The sequence below is a fragment of the Macrotis lagotis genome, chromosome 7 (genome assembly GCF_037893015.1).
Source record: "Macrotis lagotis isolate mMagLag1 chromosome 7, bilby.v1.9.chrom.fasta, whole genome shotgun sequence".
NCBI lineage: Eukaryota > Metazoa > Chordata > Mammalia > Peramelemorphia > Peramelidae > Macrotis > Macrotis lagotis.
The window spans coordinates 140,980,563-141,003,637 of record NC_133664.1 but is presented as its reverse complement, the minus strand read 5'-3'; the positions used below and the strand labels follow the sequence as shown (position 1 = coordinate 141,003,637).

General features: G+C 33.8%; 1 protein-coding gene across 3 annotated transcripts in view; it reads left to right on the top strand.

Annotated features, from left to right (window-relative positions):
* MDFIC (MyoD family inhibitor domain containing) overlaps positions 1–23,075 on the top strand; it is a 117,028-nt gene that overhangs the window by 20,672 nt on the left and 73,281 nt on the right. For all 3 annotated transcript variants that reach the window (XM_074193865.1, XM_074193866.1, XM_074193867.1), the window contains exon 3: positions 2,176–2,298. In XM_074193865.1, coding sequence (XP_074049966.1) covers positions 2,176–2,298 — 123 coding nt within the window. The remainder of the gene's footprint in view (positions 1–2,175; positions 2,299–23,075) is intronic.

Genomic DNA, 23,075 nt, shown 5'->3' with positions numbered 1-23,075 from the left:
CCTTTGTCAAAGACCTTCAATCCACTGCTTATAGAAGCAACTTATCCTGCTTTGGGGCAGCATTATTTGTCAGGAAGTTTTAACATTAAGTCTAATCAATGCTTTTAACTTCTTTCCATTGTTCTTGGTTCTGTTCTGCAGAGTCAGGTTGACTTAAGTCCCAAATCTTTTCCACAAACACGTGGTTTAATGGATAAGGAATGGGACAGCATGAATTTTAGTCCTGCCTTAGAAAAACTTAAACTTAATACCTGTTTGACCCTAGGCAAGTCACTTAAACCTCTTTTGCCTCTCTTTCTTCTTCTGTAAAAATAGCATCTACCTCTCATGGTATCATGAGAATAAATTGAGATAATTTTAAAGCATTTTACAAACCTTGAAGCATTATATACAGTTATTGTTATTAATAATAATAATAATTATTATTATATAATGGCCCTTCAAATGCTGGAAGACAGTTATCCTATTTCTCCTAAGTCTTCTCTTCACTAGGTTAAACAGCACCATAGGGCTTTTGTACCAACCTGGTTACTTCCTCTCCATGACTTATTTAATTTTTGTCACAGATCCTCAAAATGTAGCACAAACACCTGAGTTCACAAAACTCTCACTGTGATTTGACCAGATCAGAGAACTGTGGGACTATCAGTTATTCTTTTTAAACACCACAATTCTATTGTTATAGCCTAAGGTTAAATTAGTTTTTTTTAAACTTGTATTTGTTGACTCTTTGATCTTGGAGTTCATTAAAACCTATAGGTCTTCTTCACATGACCCCTTCTCTAACCAGTTTCCCCAATCCTGTTCTTGTGCAGTTGATTTTTGAGTTCAGGTGCAAAACTTTAAAATTATCCTTCTTAAATTTAATTTTCTTTTTTTCTTTTCCCTCTCTTCTTCTTTCCTTTTTTTCTTTTAAATAGAAACTGAACACTGAATCTTGAAGATAGATACAAAGTTCCTATTGATGAAATCACAGATTCTTTAATTATTGATTAAAATTTATGATAATGGTAATAATTTTATCTTTGACTATTTGGTAAAATAGCTTATAGTAATTTGGAAGAGAGAAGATTCTAAAACTAACATTAAAAAAAATAAATTCCATGACATCATAAAGCTCATTCTATATTCTGTTTGTAATAATGTTGAATAAATGTTTTACAGAGCTGAAAAGTTTTAAGTATTCTTTAAATTTATATTTGTTACTATTTTTAAATATTTCTTGGTTTTTTCATAATAATAATAATAGAAGTGAAGGTCCTCTTTTCTTATATACCCACTCCTCTTAATTTCATGTGGTATCTCTCTATTTTCATGTGATGAATCATAAAAAATACAAAACAGATTTTTGGCAGAACTCCTCAGTCTTTCTGAAATTACCATAGAGTAAGTGATTTACCCATGAGATACACAATATCCACACGGGCAGAAAACCCAAGTATTCCAATTAATTCAGTTGGTTTTGCTTTATTTGAAACATTATGATTTTGAAGAGAGATTTATCTTAGTAAAATTGGAATCACATACTAAACTAATAGCTAAGAAATATTTTAAAAGGTACATTAGAACATTATACAAAATATAGAATTTTCTAAAGAAGTTTTAGAGATAACAACACCACTTGGAAACAGTACTTAGAAAAGATAGTCTCTTCCACTTTCCTAAAGTAGCAGATTTTTAATCATAGGGACCAGGACAAGCGTTGTGATTTTACTGGTAGCAGAAGTTCTCTTTATTAAAGTAAGCTGTCATTTTTTTTAACTTAAAAGTCTTGATTCTCTAGACCCCTCTATCTAGGGTCTCATGGATAATGTGAGTCAGAGATGAAACTCTATCTGCTTTTTAGTTCTCATAACATCTTTAAGCATCTAGAAAATCAATAAATTGAATGTATTCAATTTTCTTCATGTGATTTTTACTATCTGCATGGTGACCTTGGGCAAAAAAATTAACATTTCTGAATCTCAGTTTCCTCATCTGTAAAATTGGAGGGGTTGGAGTAAATTACTTCTTTTCTCTCTAAACCGATAATTCTTGAAAAAGGAACATTATCAATCAAAAGCATTTATTAAGTTCCTATTGTGTACCAGTTTCTGGCGATACAAATGAATTAAATGAAAACCAAACAAGAAAATCTGGTGGCAAAAAGTAAAATTGTCTTTTTTTCCTATTTAGAAAAATGTGACCAAGATAATACAGAGAGAGCTATCACACCACCCACCAGTAGTCTTTTTATGCATGGAGAGAATCAAGACCAGTCCATCTGGGGAAGTCATTCAGATGGAGATCTCATCAGAAGTAAGTAAATTGTAATGCTTTAGTTTTGCTTTGCTGGCAAGAAAAAAATAAAAATTATTGACTCAGTTAAATATGTGTCATATGTAATTGTGTTAATGTTATTTCTTGAAACGTGTCAACAGTGTTATTCCTTGAAATGGTTCCTAATCTTGATTATAAATACAGATCAGAAACAAATATATAAGCAGGGCCAATTCCCACCCTTCCCACAGTAATGGAGCCGGTGAGTTCACAATCCAGCATTGGATAGCCAGCCAAAGGTTACTGGAAGACTTTGGGGAGAATCCCAGCCTTTGCCTAAATGGAAAGATTGCTTGGCTGTCCTCCCTGTTCCCAGAATTTAAACCCTTTTAGGTGTGTGATTTGCAGGGGTGAAGGCCATGGAAGGATAATGTTTAAAGAGCTTTCAAACTGTGATCTTACCATAAGTCTTTTTGGTTCATTTATATAGAATTCCATGAAAATCATAGATCTAAAGGTAAAAGTGAATCTCAGAGTCCATCTAGTCCAGTCCCTTCATTTTACAGATGAGTAAACTAAGGCCCAGGAAGTATAAGTGATTTTTCCAAAGTATCAGTGACTTCTAGACTTTGAGACTTGATATTCTATCATCTTGGGTATCTTATCATTCTTAAAAGTCCTATGTAGTTTATACAACAACTCCTTAATATAATATTGCCTTTAATGTGGGAAATGACTAAGCCAGCATATCCTGGGTTATTCTTGATAACAAATAGCATGATTCTAAAACTCAGCGGAATTAAACTAATTTTCTCTTGGAGATTTTTTTTTTCAAGGCAATGGGGTTAAGTGACTTGCCCAAAGCCGCACAGCTAGGTAATTAAGTGTCTGAGGACGGATTTGAACTCAGGTACTCCTGACTCCAGGGCCAGTGCTCTATCCACTGCACCACCTAGCCACCCCTCTCTTGGAGATTTTTTGAGAGAAAATAAAGTTATCTTATGAGGTAATTAGAAATATTCTGGAGTATTACAGCCTAAAAGTGAGAATCGCTGCTATTTTTGATCGTGGTCTGGATCTTAAATTTCAAAATCGAAAAGCAAACAGATTTTTCTTGGCCACCACACTGGTGGATTTGTGACTTCAATGGTGGCCAACTGATTTTCTAGGAAAAGGAAGGAGGTGTTTGACAGCAATACTCACTGCATAAGACCAGTCATTGAGAGTACTGAGATTTTAGATCTCTTAGAACTCCAAGAGGGAAATGAATATCAGTATGTTTTGTGATTTGATTTGCTAAAATGAATCATAACTAATATATTTTTCACTTGATTAATTGCACTTACCCTGAAGCACTATTCAGATTCTGTAACAGTCAAGATCTAAGTAGCATATTCCACTTTTCTAGTTGTATGCAGTGGTAACAAATTAAAATTATTTAGTTCTGAAGGCTTTAAGAGTAATAATATTTAAATTTTATTTGTTGTATTTTTTCTGTTTTGATCCAAATCGAGATTTTAGTCCAGGATTGTAAAATATTGTATTTCTCAGTCCTTGACTGCATCAATCTAGAATATTTTAATTATCTCTTGAAATATCTTAAAGTACTCCCATTGGTGTAGGGAACTCCTAGTATAGCAACTCTTACTACCAGATGCATATCAGCAACTCTTCTGAAGCTTTATAGATTGAGAGAGATGTTTGGGAAACTCAGAATTTAATTCATAGGATCACAAATTTAGAGCAAAAGTTAGAGGACTTGCAATTCCCATCCCATCATTTTACAGTTGAGGAGACTGAGTCACAGAGCTGTCAATTGACTTGCCCTTGGTCACATAACTAGCATGTGTCATAAACAGGACTTGAACTAAAAGTCTTTTTTGGCACTGAGTCTTTTTCTCTATTCATTATGTTTTTCTGCCTCTTATTAAATCATGTTCTCTAAAATAGTCCATATTCAATGGAATATAAATTTCCATAGTATTTTGTTCTGTTTCTTTAAGACAGTTGAACAACTAGAGTTAGATTTTGTTACTTACAACACTTGACTAAAGTTTGAAGTATGTATTTTGCAGATTTCTATTTAGAAAACAAGCAGATTTGGATTTAGTAGTCTTTTTAGTTCACTCAAAAATTAAGCACTTCTGAATCAAAGAGGCAGTCAATACTAATTTGTTGTTCAGTCATTTCAATTATGTCTGACTCTTCATGACCCCATTAAGAGTTTTCTTGGCAAGATACTGGAGTAATATGTCATTTCCTTATCCAGTTCATTTTACAGAGGAGAAACTGAAGCAGACGGGATTAAGTGACTTCACCAGGGTCACACAGCTAGTGCCTTAGGCCAGAATTTGAACTTAGCAAGATGAGAACTCTATGGACTATGCCACCTAACTTCCCTCCAATACTAATTTAGGTTAGTCCAATGATATACTCTTAAAAAATAGTTGGATCATATATACTAAGAAAAATGATACTTTTATGACAAATGATACCACAAATATATTTTGCCCCTGATTTTCTATAATTCTGCTCATTTATGACTGTCTGAAATAAAAACAGGAAGCGCTAAAATGATGGTGCTGAGGATGAAAGTCAATAACTGGGATTAATATAGATTCCTATTTGGTGTAACATTTTTTAGGGTCAGGATTGACTTCAACTTTCTACTTTAGGTTCAATACTGGGATAAAATAGATCATTGAACAAGTAACAGAAGGTTAGAATATCAAGTCTATTCAGTCACAATACAGTAGAGTTCCATCTTGGAAATGTGGTTGTTTGACAGATAATGATGATTTGGGAGGTTTTGGGACATTCACCAAATCTGAAGGGTATATACACATAATGTATTTGGGCAAACTTCTTATGGCCTTTTAGTCTTTTGCTCTGAAAGGGTTAATTCCACATAGTCTTTGGAGGAAAGTTCAAGGAATAGATTCCAAAGTCTCTTCTAAGTCATAGAATTTATGAATAATAACTATTACATAGCCCCATAAAAATATCCTTTTGCCACTGTTAGAGAAGTCCTATTCCTCCTGTAGGTCAGGAGATTTTGGAAATTTTAAGCTGCTGAAGTCTTTTTTCTTCATTCCTGATTACATGCTCACTTGGTGTATTCTCTAGGTCTTAGAGTGAATGCATATGGCAGTACTTTCCACCAATTGTAAAATCAAGTGGTTATTACTTCCTTCATTCTTCCAGATAGGAAACTCAGACATCTAGAGCCATTTGTGCTGATATACTTTACTAGCAGTGTGATCAAGGGCAAAACACTTGACTTAAGTATAAAGTGGTACAGAAAGGTCCTTCTCATTTGACAGGGAGAGTGTGAGTGGAAAGTGCTTTGTCAGCATTACATTATATATATATGTGTGTGTGTGTGTGTGTGTGTGTGTGTGTGTGTGTATTTATATGGGTGTTATTGTTACATAAATTTTTTCTTCTCTTTTGAGTAAACAATAGAGTCTGGTCTGTTTATAATAAAGGATTTATAACATTTGCCTTGTTTTATAGTGATATCACTGCTAGGCATGCATAGATAGATTTATAGTTCCCATCTCTCATATGTTTTGTGGAAAAATTTGAGTTAACAACAGAAGTTATCCTGGCTGTATCTTGTGTGTGCATAATTTTTGGCATGTTTACTCTCCTCTCTTAGACTTGTGAGGTTTTTGAGATCAGGAGTATCACCAGAACTTAATCCAATGCTTGATACCTAATAGGTGCTTAATTGGATGTTGACTCCTTGAGTTAGCTACATGAAGAAAACTGACCAGAAAGTTAGAATAGTGCTCTCTGAATTACAGCAAATATTTAAAAAAAACTAAAAGCTTTCTTCAAATATCTTTAAACCAACCATTGCTCCTTTTTATCTTTATTGTTTAATATGTATGTTCTATTTCCACATAGCAATCTAGCATATTACGATAAAACAATTATTTTTAAGATAAACACACAAATCAGAGTATTTTTTACAAATATGACATTGCTGGTTGGTTCTCCTTTTTTTTTCTTACATCCTGAAACTAGAATGCATCTTTTGTCCATTATTCCAAAGAAATGGTTGCTTAAAATTGCTTTCCCTTCTTTTGGACTTTAGAATCCAGAATTGTTGGCTGGCCCTGAATATAACATCTCTCTCAACAGAGCAGTTAGGGACCATGCATTTCCCTTTCCCTTCTAGCATCTAGCACGATGAAAAGACTCAATAAATCTTTTACAATGATAATAGATTCTGGAAAGAGGGCTCTGGCTCAGTTGCTGCTCCAGGAGAGGAGGAGGGAGCAGGGAGTAACATCTGTGGTGAGTCAAGATGGAGTTGGCTCTAGTTTACGGGAGCCTTGTGGTGGCTGCCCGAGTAAAGGAGAAGAGGCGGACAGCTGGCTCTCACAGAATTGGTTCTAGTGCTCCCGCCACGGTGCTGGATGGTGGGGCCATCAGAAAAAATCAACAGGCAAGAGTGTGGGAACATTTTCAAATGAACTACCCACTCTATTTTCCTTGCTTCCATGGAATCAGTACAGACAGCTGCAGAGCCAGGAGGAGTTCTTTCCCTCTGGTTGACAGAACTTTCTCCTCTTTCCTTTGAGGGGTGGGTAGCTAGGGTTGGCAGTTTACCTCTCCATTCCCCCAGAAGCTGGCTGCCCTTCTTCTTAGACTCCTTTAGGAGATAATTTATATAACGGACTGCTAGTCTCATGTGCTGGGGTTGTTTTTGATTTAGTTTTCTGAGAACTGAGCCCTGGAAAGTCAAGGGAGTGGTCGCTTTGGAAATTGTTCTCTAATTAAAGGGTGTACCTCTGAGCCTGTATAGGCTGAGCCTTTTCCAAATTGTTGTCAACTCTATCTTGACCCATATGGACCACCCACTCGTGGGTCATGATTGGTTCATCGAGATCCATAGAGATGCATACCTCTGGGGTATCTTAGAACAGAATTAGGTACCCCATGAAGTAATAAAATATGTGGAAAAGTTTCAACTAAGTAGTATAATTTATGTTGAAAAAATGAGTCTACCCACTGAAGTTGGGAAATATCTCCTTATCAAATTAGGGAAGAATTAAAAAATGTTGTTGAGTTTTTGTTGAGAAGTATATTATAACCCTCTTTTAGTGCTGATCATTTCAGTGCATGCTATTGTTAGGAACATTTTTATTTGTGCTTAAGTTCAGAAACTGGTGTTTCACTTCTGAGGTTTTGTAAAGTTATGAATTTTCATCGTAGGATAACAGAACAAAAGCAAAAATAACTTGACACACATGAAACCTTATGTACACTTTAATGTATACACTTGTCTTTTGCATTTGGGTCATTTTTTTTTTTCTTGTACAGGTTTGTGATTTCAGTGGTTACAGACTCCTATTATGGTTGGAGAGGGAGGATAACAAGTATTACTATTAGGGGATTTTGAAATATTAAGTGACTTGCTTGTAGCTATTATGTGTTTCTGGCAGCTCTTTGACCCAAGTCTTCCTGCCTTTAAGGCCAATCCCCTCTGCAGTCTACACCATTGTGGCTCTTCGGTCAAATTTTCCCATCCTAACAATTTTCCCCTTTATGTAGATACTTATAATTTTTTCTCCATTATTAAAGTGTCTCAAGTTCTAATCTTTTATGAAAATTTTTAACTGGTTACTTTATCTTTGGATATTTCCTTTATACAAATGACTTGTAAATGTTAGCTTATTTCCCTTATCTCCAGAATGCTTCTTTAGATTTTGTCCTGTTGGAATTCTCCTAAGGTTCAACTGTTTAATTCAAATAGTTCTTTCTTTTATAATTTTACAAGGATTCTCATTTCTAAAGTTAAGAATGTTAAAGTGCTATACTAGGACTGTAATCTCTATCCTACTTTAACTTTTTCCCCCATTTTTGATGAAGTTTTGCTATTTTAGCTAAGGCAATTAATTTCCAATAGGAGACCAATTTAGAATTGTCCCAACTTTAGGAACCTGTTGTATTATGGAATTTTTTTTTAATTACTGAACCACATGATGCTTTTCTCATGGCATTTCTTGTTTCCTCTTAAGGAATCTTTGTAGTTAGCATTGCTTTATTAATTGGAATATCTATTATCTTTTTCATCCTCCCTTATCATCTGATCATTGGATCTCTCTGTAATGAAACTAATGTCAAAACTTTGTGGAGCAACTGCTTTATGTAAAGCCACATGAGTAAGGCAGGTTCCTACTTTTGCTAAGCATATGTATGATTATAGTGCTGGAAATTATTATAAAGAAACTGGGCTGGAATTTTCAGCATTACATTTTTTTTAGATTTATGCAAGGCAATGGGGTTAAGTGGCTTGCCCAAGGCCATACAGCTAGGTAATTAAGTGTCTGAAGCCAGATTTGATCTCAGGTACTCCTGACTCCAGGGCTGGTGCTCTATTCATTTTGCCACCTAGCCATCCCAGTTTTCAGAATTATTGAAATTTTTTGTCTTCAATTATTTTACTCCTTCCTTTTTGACAAAGAAAAATAATTAAACAAAAATCTCAACTCATCAACCAAGCTACAAAATACTGGAGTTTGCCTTAGTAGTCTTCTGCCTCTTTGCTGTGGGAGACAATATTTATTTTACTAGATATTAGTTTAGGAAAGAAGTGTCCAACTTGTGTCCCTTTCTATTTGAGTTTGATACCAGATTCCTGGTACTTTCACTGATTTTTCTATTTCTCAGAATTTGACTTCATTTCAATGATCTTTTCCTGTAAATAACTGGAATAATTATGTATATTATCTTGGATCTGCTTGTTTTACTCTATCAGTTTTCATATGGATCTTCCCACATCCCGCTAAATTCTTTATGTGTTATTTCTTAATATGCAATATTTTATTACCTCTGTAGTTTTTTCCAAGCATTCCTCAATCAATGGGTATCTACCTTGTTTGAAGTTATACCACATAGAATGTCATGAATATTTTGGTGTATTGGATCTTTGTTTTTTGTTTGTTGATTTCTTTTGGGACACAGGACTAGCAGTGAGATCTCTTCATCAAATTGTATAGACAAGTTATTTAGTTTTCATGAATAATTTCATGAATAATTATACCATTTTTTTCTATCTTTACCACAAAATGCATTTGAGTAATGCTTTCCTATATAGTTGTTTTTCCAAAATGTAAAAAAAAAAAGATGATGATGATGGAAGGATGAGGGTTGGGAAAAGAAGGTGGAGAAGAAAAATATTTTGCCATGCCTCACTCACCCTGAGTGATTGATTTTTGCCAAAATAGAAGCAATACAGGTCTTAAAGTTTACTCCTTTTCTACCCTCCCTTTCCTACTTAAACATCCCTTCCTTGTCACCCACCCCTAATAGTTAATTAATTCAACATATGTGGGAAAATTCTAATTTATCCTGTAAGTAGACAAGTTCTTTTTTTTTAATCTTGAAATTAAAGGGTGTGTGTTATATGTCTTTGTGTGTCTATATAGAGAAAAATGTTACCTGATTATTACTAATTATGTTAAGGTATTGTGTTAATACTAAAAAGAGAAACTTTGTTTTGGAATTTGTTAGGAAGTACTTGAGCCACCTGCTACTTTAGTGAGAAAGTGTGAATGTTTTAGTGTGCTGTCAAAGTTTTTTGATAAATTCAAAAACATTTTATTTAAAACTTTTTATACTAGGCTTTAGGGAATACAAATATAATGGTGTAAATTTTTATAGTGCTCCTGATCACATCTTTATTTTTTTATTCATGTTAAACAAAGTACTCTACAAATGCTTGTATTTACCACTCTCCTAATTGATTTATTTTTCCCCCTTTTTTGTTTGCCCACCCACTGCTCCTTTTTGTAAGGATGATCATCTGGGTTTTTTCCTTAAGTGTTTCCAGCTGTTAATTTTCCAACACCTCCTTTCTCTGCTTTCTCCCTTCCTTTCCTGACTGTACCCCCCTTTCTTTCCCCTTCTTGGAATCTTACCATGTGTCTATTTAAAATTGTTGTTCAGTTCCATAGGAACTGTTTGGGAGATGAAATTCATTATGATTTTGGAGATTCTTTTTAGTAATTAGTTTGTTCCAATATTTAACTTTGCTTGTCTGGATTTGTAAACTTGACTTTGCCTCAGGAATGTAATGGGGTTGTGAAATGGTAAGCTGTATACAAACTAACCTGGCAAAAAGTAGTGGTTCAGATTGCACTAAAGAGGAATATGCTTTCAGGTCACATGCCTCATTTTCATCTCCTCATGACATCCTGTTTTAAAAAAAAATCCTCTTCTATAATGCTTCCATAGTGTCCCAATTAACTACCAAATTTAATTATAACTGTTTTTAGTTCAATTCAGTGTATATTTGCTGACAACTATTCTATGCAAATAATTCATTGAAATTCTACTCTGATACCTCATTTCTTTTTTAAAAAAATAAATTCTTTTTTATCTCTTGTTTTTATATGCCTATAATTTCTCAATATATCCTCCCTTATATCTAGTGAGTCATACCTTGTTAGAAATATTTTTTAAATAGGAAGAAAAAGCAATTGATGAAAACAAGCATAAAACCCTAGTTAATAATATATGCATTATTATACATAGTCCCCTACCTCTACAAAGTGAATAAAAAGGTTCATTTTTTCTTTTTCATTCAGGGCCAAGATTAATTTTCATAATTACAGTGTTTAGTTTAATTTGTTTTGTTGTAATTTCTATACATTATTGAAGTTATCTGAATTTTGAAAGATTGATCCAGAAGTCAAGCTTTAGTAGGGTTTAGCAAACTATGAAGTTTCATGTTTTGACAAGCTTATGTGTCTATTATCCAAGAATGACTTGGTCTAGTTCAAAGTGGAAAAGGTTTATTAGCAGAAGTCAGGCCATTAGATGATAAGGCTTTTGGATGTGTTGATTCATGAAACATAGAACTGTTTCCATATTTACTGGAGGGAGTACCCTGGATTAGGAAAGAAAAGAAGAAAAAGAAAGAAAGAAAGATGAAAGAAAGGAAGAAAGGAAGGAAGACAGACATGATCCTTTCTGTCAAGGAGCTGACAAAGTAATAGGTATAAATACATGAATAACACAAATTAAGATATAATGGAAAATAGAATATGAAAAATTCATAAGATATACAGTGGATTTCAGAGTTCAAGAAAGAAAAAATATTTCTAGTTTGGAAGGCTATTAGAAAACTTCATGGAAAAGGTAGCACTGAGTTGAGTTTTGAAGCATTTATGCCTCATGTATCTTTTCTTTTCTCATCTTCCTTAAACACACACAGTCATAGCTTTCAACTGTCATGTTTGATGACGCAGGAAGAGAGAATGAGACTAACTTTGAGCAATTCTGTCTCACTTAAATTCAATTCATGGGCAAATCAAGACATCATCCATGTAATTGGTTCTCTCCAAAAATAAAGGGCCACCACTACCAACTACTGTTGCCACAGCCACCATCCAGTCTGAATTAGTATCTTAATCTTTTCCTAACCCAGAGATTTGCAACCTAATCTTGATGATGAACTAGTGTTATATAACCAGTGACAAAGGAAGGCTGATGGTATTTTTTGAAGAGGATGGTACAGGAGAAATAGGAAGATTTTGACTCCCTTTACCTTCCTGTTCTTCATGTTGCCAACCAGGGAGAGAGGTATCAGAACTTATAAGGGATTGTTCTGATACCCTTGAGCCACAGGCAAGATAGATAAGTCAGGGAAGCTGATTTGGAGATCAACCAGGTAAGAATTCATGATAGATTGGTAGATCTCAATTGAAATCTTGGAAATGACTGCTCTAATCTTTAAAGGTTCTCAGAACTTTAGTCCCAGATGCTGCACACTTTGAATTCAGATAAAAGTTTGTAGAACATTTAATATAGTGAGTTTTTCAGTATAATATTGTCAATATACATTTAAAAATTGACTCCCAAAAGTTTTCTGTGTTGATCCTTCTGGGGAATCTCTTAAGAATACTTTCAGATTCTGGTATTAGAGGGTGAAAATTGCTTTAAGTGTGTCATAGAATGTGCCCAGGAAATAAGTGGGTGGAAAAATTCTCTCTGTTTTGGAACATTATTTAATTAAATACATTTTCTCTGGTACTTTGAGACCTTGGCATTGTGAAATTTAAGAAACAAAGTAAGATTCCCACAGATTCAAATTGTCATAAATAATTGATTAATATCAATGCAATCATAATAAGATTAAATGACGTCTGTGCTTTCAAGCATTTGTTGCTGTCCATCATTCCCTATCTTTAATATTGCTCCCTTTCATAAAGTAACATCTATGTAGGGGTCCTTCTTTGGGGATTAAAAGCTTAATTTTTTCTCCATTTTTTCTCATGTCCCTTTAAGTATCCCAGAGAACAACCAAAATGGTTGCCTCATGAAACATTTTTTTTTTTATTTTTGAGTACTTATTGTCATCTGCTTAGCTTCCTAAAGTTCATTGATCAAATTGAATTCTTGCTATCACCCTTTTCCTACAATAATTTATTTCATTTTCTAGTATTTAACTACACATAGATAACTTTATATGGACCTGAACTGTATTATGAGAATGAAAGGGAATTGACCCAGTGATTTTTGTTGGGGATTTTTGATGTAAACCCCCCTGCATCAATGCATATTGGGACTTTCTCTGCAATTTAAAGTCTTAGAGAGTTCCTAGGGACACTAGAAGATTGAGTTACCCAAAGAGACAGCCAGTACATAATCAGACAGAATTTGAACCCAGAACTTTAGGAATACAAGCCATGTGGGATTGACTAAAATAGGCTGTATTGAGAGCTTTTTCATTTTGACTAAATTTTTTTTAGCATTGAGTTTTCATAGGAACATGAACATGAAGAGGCCAACTAGTTCAAACTCCTCATTTTACAGATGAAGAAACAAGGATCTAAAGAAGTTCATTGAGTTACTTGAAATTGCACAGGTGGTAAAGCTGGCATTTTCACCCAGGTTCTTTGGTTCCAGGCTCAGTACTCTTTTTAAATTTTTTTTCTTTTTTCAAAATGGGATTAAGTGATTTACCCAAGGTCACACAGCTAGGTAATTATTGTGTCTGAGGTCAAATTTGAACTCAGGTCCTCCTGACTCCAGGGCTGGTGCTCTATCCACTGCACCACCTGGCTGCCTCCTCAGCACTCTTTCCACATTTCAAATAAATTTTTTTTATAAAACTGATTTTAAAAAAATTTGCTAGTTTTAGACAAATTTTTTTTTTTACTTAAAAAAGCAAATAGCCAAACTTCTAAGTATGTAATTTCTTAAAGGGACAATTCTCCAATACATATTTTACATAGTTCCTACTGTTCTCATAATCACAATATATTCTTCCCTGGAACAATATCATAGAGTGAAGGATAAAGAATTCAATTTAATTTTCAGTAAGCATTTGTTAAGGGCCTATTATGTATAAAGCACTATGCTAAATGCTGGAGTTATAAGAAGAGGAAGAAGAAGATATCTGTGCCCTCAAGGAGCTTACAGTCTAATAAGGGAGAATATATAAAAACAAATAGATACAAATAAAGCTATGTAAAGGAAAAACAGAAAATAATTAAAAGAGGGGGAATACTGTAAGGAAGAGAGGATAAGGAAGGAATGATTCCTATAGAACAGAGGCAGGAATGTCTGGCCCACTAAATCATTTGGTCTGGCAATATCACTTTTTAGGGGTGAATCAATTAATTTTTTGACCAAATATTGCAAGCTAATTTTTAAGTTGATAATTTTTTTGACTTGTGAGTGGTATTTTAAATATCCAAATGGCTCTTGGCAGGAAAAAATGTTTCACATCCCTGCTGTAGAAGTTGGGATTTTAATTGCTACCTAGAGGGAGGCAGGGAGAATGTTCCAGGTGTAGAGAACATCCAGAGAAAAAGACTAGCCCAGAGATGAAATGTCTTGTTCATGGAATATCCAGGATGTTCGTATTGTATTGAAGAGTACATGTTGGGGGAATAAGGTGTAAGAAAAGAAAAAGGTAGGAGGAGACTATATTATGAAGGACATTGAATGACAAATGACAAATGCTGCTGGAGGTCATAGGAATCTACTGGAGTTTATTGAATGGGGTGTGTGAATGTGTGTGATGACATAATCAGACCTGAGTTTTAGGGAAATCATGTTAGTAGCTGAATGGAGACTGGACTGGAGTGGGGAAAGATTTGAGATAGGCAATTCTACCAGCATGCTATTGCAGCAATCAGATCATCAGTTGATAATGGCCTGCACCAGAATTGTGGGTGGCAGTGTCAGTAGAGAGAAAAAGACATTGGAGAGAAGGTTAGAAAGATGGATATAGGGGATGGGGCTGTTGGGGTGAGAAATAATACAGAATCCAGATTGACTCCTAAATTTCAAGCTTGAGGAAGTTGAACAATACTATTCTTTTCCTTAAAACTGGAGTTCTTAAACTGGGTCTTTAAGCTTGGTTTTTAAAATACACACACACACACACACATACACACAAAAAAAAACACACACACGTATTTTTTCTTTTTCTTTATTTTTATTTTTTCTAATTACATGCAAAGATATTTTCCATATTCATGCTTTTGTAAGTTTTTAAGTTACTAATTTTTCTACTACCCTCCCTTGCCTGATATAGGTTGTACTTTGGCATGTTTGGCATATTTCCATATTAGACACATTGTGAAAAGAAGAATTAGAACCGGGGGGGGGACCATGAGAAAGAAAGGAAAAAAACTAAACAATTTTAATAAATATTTCAATATAATTTATTTCCCTTATTATCTGAAGAATTTTATTTGATTGTTTAAAAACATAATTTCAAGTGTTTCATTTGGCTTTACCAGATTGCCAAAAGGGACCATGGCAGAAAAAAAGATTAAGAATGCCTATCTTGAAGTCTAAATTTCTTTGAAGCACATTTGAAATGTGAAGAGAGCACTGCTGCAGTCCTTCTGATTATCTGGCCACAGACTGAAGTTAATTGTTTGAAAGGAGAGAGTGAATGAATTTCTCAAATCCTATCAATGAGTGGTAAACTCCAGAATTATCTGTTGGATTTTTTTATAAATGAAAGTAGATATAGAGCAGGTATTAGAGTTAGAAAAGCCTGGGTTCAGGTTCTACTTTTGGCATATACTATGTGGGAAACCCAGGGGTCTAAGGTTTTGAGAGGTGCTCTACTGCATTTGGTTTCTTTATCAGGAAGTTTCCTATATCAGTGAAATAACAGGTTCAGTACATTTCCAAGAGTGGGCCACACAAGGAGCAAAATAGTTGTACATACACTTCCTTCCTATTTCTACCTTTCTCATAAAATACTAACTTTAGCCCATATCCTTATGATTATTATTTCATTTTATGATCTTTACCACCTTTTAATTGGATGTTTTTGCAGTCTCAAGTAATGCATTACAAAAATGTGTGGTACTATTTTTTGCTTCTAGTAAGCTAGAAGACAGCTTCTTCGGATGAAGTTTATGTTCAGTATCTAGAAAACAATTTATTAATTATAGTCTTACACTTGTCTTGCATATTGCTTACAAAGTATTTTCCCAACTGCTGTCTCACTTTATTTTTTTTGTAAGCAAGACAGTTATGATTTCCACTTTATAAGTGAGGAAAACTTGTTGCATAAGCAGCATAGTTAGATCTATACTCTGTATACTCCTCACAAAATGTCTGCTTTGGGTTCCAGTGTTACTTCACTAGCAGCCTCTCTTAAGTAGTTGATTACACTATATACCAGGGCTAGAGAATGTCATGAGAACTCTTCTTTTAGAAGCTTGAGTATAAGCATTGAACATCAGAGAGCATGATACAATGCAAAAGCACTGAATTTAGAACCAGGGACAATCTGTCTTCAAAACTTACTGTGTGACCCTGTGCAAATCACTGAACCCAGACACTTCAGTTTCTTCCTCTGTAAAATGAGGATAATAACCCCTCTGGTGCAAATTATTGTGAGGAACAAATGACAGAGCATGTAGATGGCTTCCATTCACTTCTGAATTGTGTGTGTGTGTGTGTGTGTGTGTGTGTGTGTGAGAGAGAGAGAGAGAGAGAGAGAGAGAGAGAATAGACAATAGAGAGATAAAATCAGGTAATAATAATAATAATAATAATAATAAGTAGACTAGCTTGAATGGCATAAAGGATCTAAATATAAGAAGAAAATGAAATGAAGATGTAAGGATGTAAGGCTAAAGTTCATATTTTATGAGAAAGGCAGAAACAGGATGGGTAGTGTTCATAAAGTTTTTGAGTTCAGTGACATGCATTTTTCCTTTTATATCTGGACCTGTGACTTAATTTATAGGGAACTCCTATTGTGAAAACTCTTTTAAGGGATGAATGCATATGGATAAATTAGTTATATCTCATGGTCTTAAGAGAGCTGCTTGAAACCCCAAGAGTTCAGATGACTTTCTTGTGGTCACACAACTGGAATGTGACAGAGGCAAGAGCTAAACTCAGCATTTTCTGATATGGAGGTTGATCCTTTCTTTCCCAATTTGTGATGCCTCAACTGGTTCTTCTTAGATTAAAGTACAAATAAGCCTGGAATTCAAAACACTTAATAATCTGACTCCTGTTTATTTTTTCTTATTCATCTTACTCTATTTTTTTTAATGAATCCTGTGTTCCAGTAAAATTGAATCTCTTACCAAATGTTGCATGATTTTATTCTTCATTTCCTGCCAGTCCATTATACCTTTCATGTTAGGAAGATTCCTTTGAAAGCTATATAAGAGCTGGATGCCGAGAGACCAAGTGGAAAGTTATTATAGACCAAGTGATGGTAATGAAGACCTGAAAAAAGGTCTGAGTGTATGATAGTACTAATTGAGAGGAAGGGGCAGATGTGAGAATTACATTGGGGTTTATCAGCTAATTGGATGGGGAGAGAGGTAATGGGGAAGGGGGAAAGTCAGAGATGGCTCAGGTTTTTGAGCATGGATGATGATGGAAGGATTCTATTAGTTAAAAGTATAGAAATTGGTGGCAGGGGCAGTTTGATAGTCTGCAGATGATGAGTCAAGTTTGAAGTTCTGCAGAATGAGAGAGAAGAGGGCTGAGCTTTTGGGGAGCAGTAAGAGCTGGTGGAGAAAGAATGGTCAGGTAAAGTGAATGAAAAGGATTAATTGGGACAGATAAGAGAAGAACCAGAAGAAATAAATTGCCTGGAATCCAAGAGAAGAGAGAGTATTCAAAAAAGAATGAATGATGTTATACAATATGGAAAGATTAAGGAGGATAAGTATTAGGGAAAGGTTATGGAGTTTGACCATTAAGAACTGGGAGAAAGCAATTTTGGTAGAAAAGTGGGTTTAAAAGTATTAACTGAAAGCACTGAGGAGTAAGTGGATAATGAAGTATAGGGTGAGAATGTAGATTACTTTTTCCCTCCTTGCCTTCTTCCCTTCTTCCCTCCCTTTCTTCCCTCTCTCCTTCCTTGCTCCCTCCCCCCCTTTCTTCCTTCCTCATTCAAGCTCTACTGTTGAGTTATTGAAGAAAATGTAATGAACTTATAGAATATGACTTATTCAATAGTATACTGGAAGTGATTGGTAAAGCGCTATATAAATGTCAACTATTATGATTATTATTATAAATGATTCATATAAACTGGTTATTAAAATGTAATCTTTTTGACAGAGCAGTTATTGGTTTCCTGGCTTTACTGCCTTGCTTTGCTAGATTATTCATTCATTTCATTTGATTCATTTAACACATTTATAATTGATTGCCTGCTATATACAGAACACTGTGCTAGGCACTGTTCACTTTGTATGACTTTCATGCCCTCATGTACTTTGAGCACTGGAATTCTTTGGCATTAAAAAAAAAGAAAGAATATTATTAGTTGTTTTTTATTTGGATTCTGTACATGGAATAATGTTTGTGAAATTACTTTGAAAAATTATAAAGCATTGAAATAAGTACGGTGGCATCATTTGGCTTACTTTAAAGCTCAACTCAAACACCATCTCCAACACTACTACTTGAGATTGTGATTCTCTTCCTCCTGTTAGCACCTGTTTTCATCCTCTAAGATTACATTGTGCTTAATTTGATTATGTTTATATATGCTTACATTGTAATTAATTTGTATATTTTATATGTTCTCAGGCTATGTTCTATGGAAAGAGAGTAAGTATAGATTTATATATGTGTTAATTATGTTGTAATTGATTTGGATGGTTTATATATACTTATACTATTCTATGGAAATATAATAAGAGTAATTGTATGAATTACATTGTAATTAGTTTTTATGTGTTTATATATTCTTATATAATATGCTACATAAATATAGTAAGCATATATATGTGTATGTATATGTATGTATACACACAGAGTACATGTTGCCTTTCATGAGAGAATGTAAGCTTCTCAAACCTATTTTATTTTCTTTGGAATCCCTCTAACTAGCATAGTGCCAGAGTTATAGGGAAGACAATAATCTTAAAATAGAACATATGCTGAACAGGAAACAATGGGCTTCAAATATATAAAATCTATTTTAAAGGACAAAGGCTCTCTCTTTTATATTTCTAAAGTATTTAAAATTTATGCTTGCTTTCTATAATTTTGTTGCTAAAATTGATAATTTGACCTTGAGACTTCTTGCACTTAGTATTTTTAAGTAGTTCATTGCTAAAGCACTTCAATGAAATATACATTAGTCATGTGTAGATATTTTATGTTTTTAGTTATATATATATGTTCACATGTATGTATCTATATACATAAATATATACTATACATTGGCAACTACTCTAAAATTATCAGAATAAAACACTATCTTGTGTAATATAGATGTATGTAATTTATCTAAGAATGGCATTAATAAGAAAAACAATATCAAAAGTTTTAGCAGTATAAGTGTCTGTATAGTATCTCATTGGTATCTGGGCAGTTGGGACAATGCATAATTAATTTCAATTTCCTATGGGAAGGAGATGTGAGAGTTAAAATAAATTGCTGATAAAGCATCTACTTAGGAGAATAGTGTTTTTTTGAAACTGTGCAATATCAGCCATTTCTTTCAATTCTATTGGAATATAGTTAAGAGACTGTGAAGATTTATTAGGGGCACTTTTCAACCATTCCTCCTCTATAAAAGTTCAGACTTTGCTAATTTAGTAAAAGTTACTTAAATGGAGAAGAGTAGCAAATATTTCTAAGCTTATTGGGCAAACATCTGTTCTGTATAACATCTAATACATTGTTGGTGGCCAATAAACATAGACTAATTATCTGCCTATACCAGAACATTCTAAACAATTCTTAAATATATTAAAAATGCTAAAGATAGTCTTTGTTATTTAGCTACTCAGAAATGGACTAATGTTTATTCTTTCACAAAGCATTGAAAAATTAGTCTGTTCCAAGTACATCATATGTATAATAAAGTTTAGACTGTTAAAATGAAACATATTCTGACTAGATGGGGAATGTAAGAATTGTGGTAAGGTGACAGAATGTATAAAGGAAAGTAATAAAATTGCTTCTTTCTAGGAAATCGTTATGGTGCCAGAGAAAAGTACTAGTCGATGGTCTTTCTAGTTTGGCTACCTTTTACCCTCATTCAATATACCTGACTGTTCTGAGTGTTAAAATGTGGAAATAAAATTGATGGAAAAGAAGATTTTAAAAATTCTAATGGTGAACAGAGGAGTATACATCAGATGAAAGGAATTTTGTAAAATAATCCAGTTCAAATTTTCTTGCCCATTTTCTGGTCCTGATTTTGTTCAAATTACATTTCTGCTAAAGGGCTACTTGCACCTTCATCGTACAGTCAATATATGTCCAATGAGAACAGGATTAGAAAGACATATGATAACATACAAGATTGTTTTTCATGCACAATACTCAAAAAAGGACAATTTATTACCTTCTAAAGGTCTCCCTGGACATGAACATAAGATGTTTTCATCTTTTTCCTCTTACAGGGAGTATTATTATTAAACTTTTTTCATTTAACAAGCATTTATTTTATTCAATTCAAAATTCATTTAACATCATCATCACCATCTCTATCAACATCCTCCTCCTCCTCCTCCTCATTATCATCATCACCACCAACATTTTTGGTTTGCAAAGCAGCCTACAAAATATTATCTCATTTTACCCTGTTAAGAAAACCTGGAAGTTAGGGGGTATTATAATGCCCATTTTAATAGATGTTAAAACTAAGACACAAAAAAAGGTAAATGCCCAGGATCAAACAGCTTATGTTTGAGGCTAGATCTGAATTCAGATTTTCCTGACTGCAGGTCAGGAAACTGTGCCACCTAGCTATCTCTCACAGTCAAGAAAATCAAATTCCTCCTTTGGCCATGTCCAAAAGAATGTATGTTTAACTCTCATCTCCATTGCCTCTTTAACAGATGGGTAATGCTTCTTCATTAGTTTTCTAGATTTGTGGTTGCTCAGTCCATCGAACAGAATTCTTACATATTTTAAAGTTGTTTATTTTTATAATGTTGTTACTCTTATAGTTTATTGGAAGAAAACTATGTACCCTAAAAATGGAATAATCAATTACCCTGATCTCATGATTATTTAAAACTTTGCTTGTCAAGGAGTGATACCTTATCCTAGCCCAGGACCAGATAAATCCTGAGAAAGTAAATTTTTCAGACTTACTATCTAGCCAGAAGTCACAATGTTGTAGCTTATTATTATTAGCTAGACTTTATATAATGAATTATGATCTGTAGAATGCTTTTTGATATCATTTTATCATCACAAAAATCTTGGGAGATAGTTGTTATTAATCCTACTTTACAGAGGAGAAAATTGAGGCAGACAATGATTTACACATAGCAAGTATTAATGTAGTATTTGAACTCTCCTTAATTCTAAGTTCTTACTCCTAACCATACCACTGGCATATTCTTGAAAGAAGTAGTACATTCACTTATTTTTTGATGATATCTGCAGCATATGAAGTATAAACATGTTATTGGTATGAATCATAGGGTTTAATCATATGCAAAAAGTGAGGTGGGAGCAATTTTTCATTTTAGTAAATCTTATTTCTTCCCCTAAAATGGAAAAAAGAAAACAACAACAACAAAACCTCCTACTCCCAATCATTACTAGTTAGGTATTAAATATAAAATTATATAGCTAAGTTCCAAAAGTCAGAAAGTACAGCAGTGAATTTCAGCTTGTTTGGTAATAATGATAGATTGCAGTGAATATTTTAAGCATTTGAGACACAAAATTACAATGAATTGAAAGATAGTGTACAGTTTGGAAGCCTAGAATAGTATTTCCTGGGTTGAAGGGGAGGGGATGTGGTTGAGCCAATTTGGCATTTTTGTTTTTTTCTTAACTGATTGAGAGTGTAGATTTTACTTCAGTTCTTGAAAACAAGTACTTGAATAGATCTATAAATACTATGTATTTCAGTAAAGGCCATTTTGGTGTGTATCTTAGTGTCTCTCTATGGATTTTTGCATATAACATTAAAACTTAGTCCCTTGGAAAATGCCATAAAGAAGTTTCACCGTACAGAGATTTTAATTAATTCTTATAAATTCTCACAAGAGTTGCTTTGAACTATAGAGTTTCCAATCTACTGGGTCTGATGAAACCTGCCTCTTAGAGTGCTTTGGGAACTGACTGTTGAAATCTCAAGAGCTGTTAATGATTATATGAGGAGACTAGTGAAGGATTGGTGAGATCACTGATGGCTAGAAAGATATACATACTTCTGACAAATTAGGAAGTCAATCCAGTTAGTCTAACTTCCATATTTCTGAGACTTTAAAAAGTAAGCATACTGTGACAAAGCTTGTGAATTGGGGCATTGGATTAAAGAAGGAAATTCAGTTTATTTCCTTTTTTGATTTTCTTTTGCAAAAGCAGAAAGTTCAGTTTATCAATTGGTAGAGACATCTCTCCACTTTCTCCATGGTTTATTTCCAGAGCAGGTAAGTCTTGAGGTTCTAAACTGAGCCAACAGAATACTGATTTTGGGTTCAAATTCTAACTCTGCTTGATTTGCTTCCTGCATGACCTCAGGCTATTAATTTAGCCATTCTAAACCTAACTTTCCTTGTATTTAAAATAAAGGAATTAGACTAGATAATCTCTGAGGTTCCTTTTAGCTCTAAATACTGTGATTCTAAGAGAATCAATGGAACTGCAGTATGGGATTTGGTTAGTGGTTAGTTTAGTTAATGTTGAATAACCAGCTCACCAGAAGGAGAAAAGCATGCGCAACATATTTGTAAGTATAATCTGTATTATTAACATTTTCTCCATCACTTTTTAAAGTGTAGATATTCAACAGAACAATAAATCAGATCCTGATTTGTTGCATTTGTTCATTTCTAAGATGTAAATGTTGATAGTGAAAGTTTCACAATCAGTTCTAGTTAGCTCAAGATGGCTCCAGCAAAACTGGATTTAGCTCTCTTTGTTAATCAAAATAAATTTCCTGGTTTGCCCAGAGGAATCATTCAGTGACTAGTGTGTCCCCTTGCTAAATTTACTCTCAGCTAATGATCAAGCTTCCTGTTAAAATCTACCCTTGTAACTGTACTCTCCATATAAATGGACAAATACTAGAAAAATCTATGAAAATTTTTGATAGGTAAGGGCTCTTTTTCAACCCTTCCCCTTCAGGAGCTGAAATATATCTAGATCAAGAAGATAAATACAAAATCAATAGTAGTGGTCTCATAGTTCTAATAAATGTGCTCACATTTATTCCATTATCTAATTACATAAGACTCGTTTTATTCTTTCAAACTCAAAAGCCAAATAGAGAAGTGAATATGTTTTGTTTTTTGTAATTATAGGATAGAGTTAGACTAAATAGGTTCCACAAAATTCTAGAATTTAGTTGCATTAAGTTCAAATAG